The 8,682-nt window shown below is 34.0% G+C and overlaps 1 protein-coding gene across 1 annotated transcript; it reads left to right on the forward strand.

Annotated features, from left to right (window-relative positions):
* Window positions 1-3,210: 3,210 nt before the first annotated feature.
* On the forward strand, window positions 3,211-3,996 carry LOC148125135 (uncharacterized). Its single transcript, XM_087938153.1, has 2 exons — window positions 3,211-3,690; window positions 3,742-3,996. The coding sequence occupies exons 1-2, from the start codon at window positions 3,211-3,213 to the stop codon at window positions 3,910-3,912; spliced, it is 651 nt and encodes a 216-aa protein (XP_087794279.1). The 3' UTR covers window positions 3,913-3,996.
* Window positions 3,997-8,682: the final 4,686 nt, after the last annotated feature.

Below are 8,682 nucleotides of genomic sequence, written 5' to 3' on the forward strand. Positions count from 1 at the left end.
GCATTGCCCACAAATCATCCTACCTGTTTCTGAAGAACACTTCCATGCCACTGTCTTCTGAGGCAGTCTTTTCTACTTTCAACAGCTCTTATTACTAAGACATTTAATATGATATCCAGGTAAAACCTATTTCCTTGTAATTTAAATCCATAATTTCTTTTCCTATGCTATTAAGTAATTTGAAATAATTCTGAACCATATTTTACATGACAGCTCTTCATATACAGTATGTGAAGACATTTGACATGTCTTGTAGCTGTGTTCCCTTTTCCAGGCAAACACAGTGTGTTCAACAAATCTTCTTTTTCCTCCTTCCCAGCCCCTTATAATCTTGGTTGTTCCTCAGAACATGCACCAAATCAATCTCCTTCTTGAAATGTGAACTCAGAACTATTTGTGAATCATAAGTGACCATCTAATTAGTTCTGAAGAACTGGTAGCGAACATTTTGAGTAGTTCAGAGAATTGGCAAATACCACCTCTGACTGGAGATTTTACAGTATCCTTCCCTGCCATGCCCACCAAGCCACGCCCAGAGAACTGGTAGTAAAAAAAATTGAATCCCACCACTGAACTATAATCAATGTTCTGATTCAGTGTTTGTTGCTTCCTTATCCAGCGAGCACAAGGAGTTTACGTTCTTCTTCCTACAGTTTGATTGTTCCTTCAATTCATAATTCACTTTCTTCTTTTAATATGGAGGAGGGTTCTATAAAGGTGAAATGTTTAGAGTTTCTTTTGACTCAAGAGGAGACCTGGACTTTGAATGGCTTGTTGTAGGCCCTTCTCCAAATGTGAGTGGGACCACTTTTTTCCTTAATTTATTATGTATTGCTTTTATTCCTTATTTAAACTAAATTATGCTTTGATAATAACAAATCCTAGCCTGAATATAAGCTGGAACTTCTTTTCATCAATACTATGTGGAAAAAAATGTTACACAGTGGTGAAAAATATTATACTCTCCTTCCTTGTCACCTTTTGTAGGTTCCTATCCAATGATCCCAGTGTACCAATCCTGTAGAAAAATGCCAGTCTCTCTGGGAAAAGATGAAAATTAATCAAAGAGGAGCAGAAGAAGACAGAGGAAGAGAGAGGAAAAAACAGAGTGAAAGTTATAAAATGCTTGATAAAGTGCATGGAGGACTTTCTTCTGAAGATGTCAAAGGAAAACTATGCTGCAGCAAAAGGGAACAATAGCAGAAATAGAGAAATCCAAAGATTTCCAGAATGCTGCTGATTATTGCTTTGGCAGTAGGGAAAAGAGCAGGGAACTGGCCACAAAAAGGCCCAAAGCGTTGGCATTCCTATCTTGGAAAAGCAACACTGAGATTCTGAGTGCTGGGTAACTATAACAAAGAACAATATGTTGTCAGTTGCATGAGAAAGCCAAGGGAGGACTTCCGGAGACGTTGTGACATTCCGAAGTAGGAGAACTCTGCTCCCCTCTCCTACATGGGGGTTTTTGCTTGCGGGTGACCGTTCGAGGTGGGACTAGATCCTGGCAGGATCACCCAAGTGAGGAAGAACTTCCAGAGCCTATCAGGGAAATTGCAACCCCGGAGGTAAAGAAGGGAGCCCAAAGCTCAGGGCAAAAGAAGTCAGCCTGTTGAGGCTGGCCCGGACGCGACGGAACAATTCAAGAAGGAAGCGGAGAGAAGAGATCGAATTTGAGTCCAGGAAAGATATCGGTGGCAAAAATTGGTGTTGGATAATAACTAGTGGATAGTTTGGAAAAGTAATCGGTGAGAGACTGAAACTCCGAAGCGGAAGTGGGGGAAGCTGAAAGTGGCGGCAGGATTGAGTTGTTTACCCCCAGCTCTGGATAAAGTGAAATTTACTCCCAAAGAGGAAAGTGGAAAGGAGAGAAGAGCAATTATTGTTGGTGAAAGCCCTTTATTTCTAGCCATACGAACTTATTGTGGAGAGTACTTTATAGATGAACAAGAACTTTGAAAATCTGAATTCAAGTGGAGGAGTGACAGTGCAATTTGCAGTGGTGGCCATTGAGACCAGCAATTCCGGGAGAGTGGAGGAAGGCAGCTGAAGTGACTGTTAGAACTGAGACCTAAATTTATTATTGGATATATCCGGAATACCAAGGCAATGATAGGAAAGTAGGACACTGTAAATCTTCTGCTCATCCAGTGCTCTTTTTTAATTTTTTTCTTTCTTTTCCCACTTAGGATTGACTGGAGTAGTATAGTTTTATGTTATATTTATTTACGGTATATATTTAAGTAATAAGACAACAAGATTGTTTGGTTATTTTGTAATAGGATCTAACCGGAGTAAGTGATGTTTAATCCCTTCGGATTACACTCTATTTCTCCTTTTTCTTCCCCCCATTACATATATTTGATTAATATAGATTAATGAACTTAATATATTAATATAATGATAAGTTAAATGATTGTTTCCTCCCTCTCTTTCTCATATCCCCCTTATATTGGATATTGTGATTTAGTGAAATATAAAAAGTATTAATTTGAATTTTGAATTTTTATTATATATCTAGGGAAATATTAGCTGAAATACAGTAATCAACTTAAAGAACAGACTGGGGTTATATTATTGTTATATATCTAAGCACAGTTGAGTGATTCTTTTTTATCGGTTAAACAAATTAAGAACTGATGAGTTATTGAATTTATTAAGATTAGGTATTGTATTAATACAAGGTGAGGGGAAAATTTAGAGTAATAATAATTAAGGTGGGCTTGGTAGTCTGAATACAGAATTATTAATTGATAAAAAAAACTAAGCTAAAGGTGTTAGGAAATTAGATTAAGTAGATAAATAGTTGTATAAAATATTAGATAATTGAGAAAATTGAATTGTAAAATACGGATAAGGTTGGTGGTAGTTGGCAATACGACTTGGGAAAATATATTTAGGATAGTGGAGGAACAACAAAGAATTATCAAAGATATGACAAGTACAACTGCCACTATTCCAAAAACAGGAATAAAATTGGTATCAAAAGCAACACCATCTACTCCTAGAGTACCATCAACTCAAAAAATGATTGAAGGGATGTTGGTGCCAGAAAAATCTACAGCCCAAACTAACACACAATCGGTTCAAACTACATTACTAACTATTCAAAGCACAATGCTGGCAATGCAGAAGTTGATGTCTAAAAATCATATGGAAAGTAAAGCAGAAAGAGAAACAATGAAAGATGAATTAAAAAATGAGTTTTGAAAAATGAGAAGTGAAGTTAAGAATTTGGATGGAAAGATAGGTCAGATACAGGAATTGATTAAAATAAATGAAGAGAAGATTAAAGAGATTGAAAAACTAGCTGATCAAACAGAAAAGAAGTTGGAAGGCATGGAACAAAAAATTATGGAACAGAACAAAGAGACAAATGAGACCCTGACTCATCTTGAGATGGATAAGGCCTCCTATTATCTCAGATTCCAGAATGTGGAGGAAGAGAGGGGAGAGAACTTACTGTTGGTGATGGCGGAGATATTGGCAGAGCTCTTGAATAGAGATAAGAATGAGATGGTGAATGAGTTGGATGACATATACAGAGTGTACACGAGCTACGCAAGATGGCACAGACTCCCCCGAGAAGTGCATATTAGATTTGCAAGGAGGCGAGTGAAAGATATAATTTATAGAATTACAAGAGATGAAGGAATAAAATATAAAGATAGAGAAGTGATTGTTCTAAAACAGGTGCCAAGAAGAGTTCATGAGCAGAGGAGAGATTATTGATTTCACACGAATTATTTAAATAAAAAATATATACCTTTTAGATGGATTACTCCAGAGGGTATCTTAGTAATATGGAAGGAGAAAAGGGTGAGAATAGATAGCCTAACTAAAGCTCAAGAATTTTTTTATCAAATAGGAGAAATAGAGGAAGAATTGAATAGCAAAGATGATCATGAGACCTAGAGTCAAAAAGAGTTACAACTTAGAAGTAGGGGGAGGGATAAAGAGAAGGAGAGGGAAGGAGGTGAAGAGATACTTGGAAGAGAAGAAATAGGAGTGACGACCAGAAGTCAAACGATGAGTAAAAATACTGAGGGATAGAAGCAAGAAGGGGAATGGATAAAGGAGTGAACTTAATATCTATAAATATTAATGGGTTAAATGATCCAGTTAAGAGAAAAAGAATATTTTTTAAGTTAGAAAAACAAACAGCTGATATAATTTGTATTCAAGAGGATATGAGGATATGTGTATATGAGGATATGTGATCAAGGATGTTTACTAAATAAAAAACTGGGGAAAATGTATTCAGCATTGGCGGAAGATAAAAAAAGAGGGGTAGTACTATATATAAAAGAGGACATAGCCTCAAAATTTATTTATAAAGATGAATTGGGAAGAATAGTAATACCAGAGGTGGTAATACAAAATAAAAAGACACTATTAGTGGGGATATATGCCCCCAATAAAAATCAAGGTGAATTTTACAAAACTTTATACGAGAAATTAATAGAATTTGGCAATTCAAGAATTTGTATTATAGGAGATTATAATGCAATAATAAACAATAGCCAAGATTATGCTTGTGAACAAAGACAATATAAGAAACGGAATACAGTGCCTAAGAAATTTTTAGAGATAGTAGAAGAATTAGAATTAGTGGATGTGTGGAGGAAGAGGAACCCAGGAATATCACAGTTCACTTTCTACTCCAGCCCACACAAATCATGGTCCAGGATAGATATGGCTTGGGTAAATAGTGAGTTATGTAAGGAGATCCAGGACATAAAGATTTTGGCCATGTGGGTAGATCATAACCTGGTACAGATAATCTGGAAAAATAATCACTGTAAAAAAAGGTAGATGGACACTCAATTCACAATTATTGAAGGAAGAAGACTATATTCAAAAAGTTAGGGAAGAACTGACCAGTTTCTTTAAATATAACAAAAAACAGGATACCTCATTGCAGAATCTTTGGGATACAATGGAGGCATATTTAAGAGGAATATCGATAGCCTTTATAGCAAGCCTTTATAGCAAATAGAAATAAAGAAAGAGAGGGAAAACGGAAAGCTCTAACAAAAAGAATAGAGAAAATGGAAAATAAGCAAATGGAAACCCCAGGGGATGAGCAAATTAGAAATGAATTAGCGATAGTTAAACAGGAAATGAATATCTTAGACCAAGAGGAATTAATTTAAAAATTACTACATACAAAACAAAATTATTTTGAACATGCAAATAAATCTGGTAGGTGGCTGGCATCTAAATTAAGGAAAGAAAATCAGAAAAGAACGATATATCAATTAGAGAATAAAAATGGAATAATAGAAACGGATTTAGAGAAAAAAAGGAAATCGTAAAGGAATATTTTGAGGATCTTTATAAACAAGAGGAAGTTGACTTAAATAAAATAGAATATCTGAAAGAGGAACCCTGTATCCATTATCGGATGATAAAAAGAAACTGCTTAATAAAGAAATAACCTTAGATGAACTAAAGGCTGTGATTCAAAAACAAAAAAGAAACAAAACGCCAGGTCCAGATGGGTTACCAAATGAATTATATAAAGAGATAGGCATCAAATTAGAGAATATACTGTTAGAGGTCTGCAATGAGGTATTACTGGAAACTAAAATTCCAGAATCATGGAAGGAAGCTTATATAACATTGATTCCGAAAGAGGGTGCAGATGCTAACCAAATAAAGAATTATAGACCAATATCCCTTTCAAATTCAGATTATTAAATTTTTATGGCTGTGATTGCGGAAAGATTAAAGAAAGTACTTAGTAACAAAATCCATTCAGAACAGAATGGTTTTCTTCCCATGAAGCAGATTAGAGATAATACAAGAATAATAATAGACACATTAGAATATTATGAAAAACATCCAGGAAGCCAAATGGCCTTGGTCTTCCTAGATGCGCAAAAGACCTTTGACAACTTAAATTGGGACTTTATGAAGAAGCAGATTAACTTGATGGACTTTGAAGGTAATTTTGTAAAAGTGTTAAATGCAATTTATGCCACACAAAAGGCTAATGTATTAATAAATGGAGAGATTACTAAATCATTAAAGATAAGGAAGGGTGTCAGACAGGGATGCCCTCTTTCACCTCTGCTTTTCATAACAATTTTAGAAACTTTGTTGAATAGAATTAGATCAAATAAAGAAATTAAAGGAACTAAAATTAAAAATCAAGAGTATAAATTACAGGCTTTCGTAGATGATATGGTTTTTGTTATAGAAGACTGAATAGACTCAGCACCAGCTTTACTAAATGAAATAGATAAATTCAGTAAATTAGCAGGATTAAAAATTAATAAGGAAACAACTAAAATGCGAGTTAAAAATTTAACAAACAGTAAACAAAAAAAATTGGAAAAAAAGATGGGATTACAAATTGTAAATAAGATCAAATACTTAGGCATATGGTTAAGAGCTAGAACATTAAATCTGCGGGAGATTAACTACACCAAATTATTGAAACAGATTGAAAAGGATTTGGAAAATTGGAATAAGATGCAAATATCATTATTAGGCAGAATAGCAACAATTAAGATGAATGTTTTACCTAAAATACTATATCTGTTTCAAACAATTCTGAAACTATTGGATAAATTTTTTTTTCAAAGAATTAGATAAAATTGTGATGAAATTTATTTTGGCAGGAAAAAAAACAAGAATAAAAAAAAATATCTACAAGATAACAAAAGCAGAAGTGGATTTGGACTCCCTGTCTGGAAGATCTATTATAAAGTGGCGGCATTTGTGTGGATAAAAGATTGGATTAATTTGAGAAACAATAGAATTTTAAAATTGGAGGGTCATGACTTACAATTAGGTTGGCACGCATTTTTGTGGAACCTGAATAGCCAAAACAATCTATATTTTACTAGGCATGTATTCTGAAAGTCTTTAATTAAAATTTGGGCTGATATTAAAAGAAATCATTATACTAAAATTCCAAGGTGGTTTTCAACAAATGGAGGCAATGTTTCATTTAAACACAATGGAGATCAGTAAAAACCTTAAGTATCATCAAATATTAGATAACGAGGGAAGAATTAAAATGATACAGGAACTAGAAGCAAAAGGGATAGTCATTGACAATTGGTCATATTTTCAAGTAAAATTGAGATATAATAAAGACGTAAAGGAATATGGAATTGAGGTAAAAGATACTCATTTAGACAAAATACTTTCAAGTCCTGAGAAAGGGTTGATCTCTAAACTATATAATTATTTTTTAGAACATGAAATGGCTGAGAGAATTGTAAAAGGACCTATGTAAGCTTGGGGGAAAAAATTGGTTACAGTATAGATCTCTGGATGACTGGGAAGAAATTTGGCAAAAAAAATCTTGTATTAACTAAATCAGTAGCACATAAGGAGAATCTGTATAAAATGATGTATAGATGGCATCTGGCACCCTCTAGATTAGCCAAAATATTTCTGACAGCAAATTCAGACTGTTGGAAATGCAAAGGGAAATTTGGTACTTATTTTCATTTATGGTGAACCTGTCCTGAGACAAAGAAATATTGGTTAAAAATAAAAGAATGGATAGAAAAAAATATAGAGTGTGGGCTGGAGTGGAAACCAGAACTGCTCCTGTTGGAAATGATCAAAGGAGATTATACCTCTAAAGTAAGGTATGTGACCATCCACTTACTAACAGTGGCACAGATGTCATTAGCACAATATTGGAAGAAACCAAATGTAGCACCAATACATGTTGCTATTCAAAAAACATATGAGTGTGCCCAATTGGAGAGGCTCATGCTCAAAATCAATGTAAAGGAGGATACAGATTGCTCTAGGATATGGGATAAATGGTCCAATTGGGTAGATTACAAGGGGAAAACATGCAAATGAACCCAAGAAACAAATTATATTCAGCTGTCTATATGAAATGTATAGGAATAACAAAGGTTTTAAATCCTCTTTTCTTTTATATTATTATCATTATATATTTACTATATCTTTTTATTTAAATTTATTTAAATAATATGAATGTATTATTAATTAAATAATAGTTATAAACCAACGAGAAGATTAGTAGAGTATTGTGAGTTACTTAGTGATTAAGATGTGATTAAGATGTGATAGTAAATGAGAATGCGATAGATATTAGTTAGTACTGATTATTAGGACTTATCAATTTTGATACCAGTGTAAAGAGGAATGTGTTATTTGCATACCATTGTTTTTGTATTTTTTAAAGTTGTATGCTTTTAATTCTTTTAAGTAAAGTTTACTTAAAGACTAAAAAAGAGAGAGAGAGAGAGAGAAAGCCAAGGGTGCTGGCAAATATGCAAGGCAGCTCCAAATGCTGGCAGGACTTAAAGACCTAAGCAGCTTCTCCAACACAGAATCCAGGCTTAAAACAAAACTCCAGCTGTGCACACACAAGACCTTGGGCCAGTGCTGGCTGGTTTGGTTTGGCAAGGCTGAAACAAAACATTAAACCAAAGTAGAGGTAAGTTGTATAATTGGGTTATACAACTGGCCTTTTTTGTGGTAAAATATGCAGCCCTATCCTGTTAATAGCCTGCAAGAAAGTGGAAGCTGCAATGTTCCAGTGTGCCATCAGCTCCTGCCAAATTTGAAGAAGGTATTTTTTTATGTATTCCTATTTCCTGGTTTTCTTATTATGTGTTTTTATCTTTATTTTGTAGCCGTCTACATTAAGAGGCCTTCAGTGTAAATAACAAATAAAATAAC

This window comes from Pseudonaja textilis, chromosome 8 (genome assembly GCF_049901715.1).
Source record: "Pseudonaja textilis isolate UNSWEBS1 chromosome 8, rPseTex1.2, whole genome shotgun sequence".
Taxonomy (NCBI): Eukaryota; Metazoa; Chordata; class Lepidosauria; order Squamata; family Elapidae; genus Pseudonaja; species Pseudonaja textilis.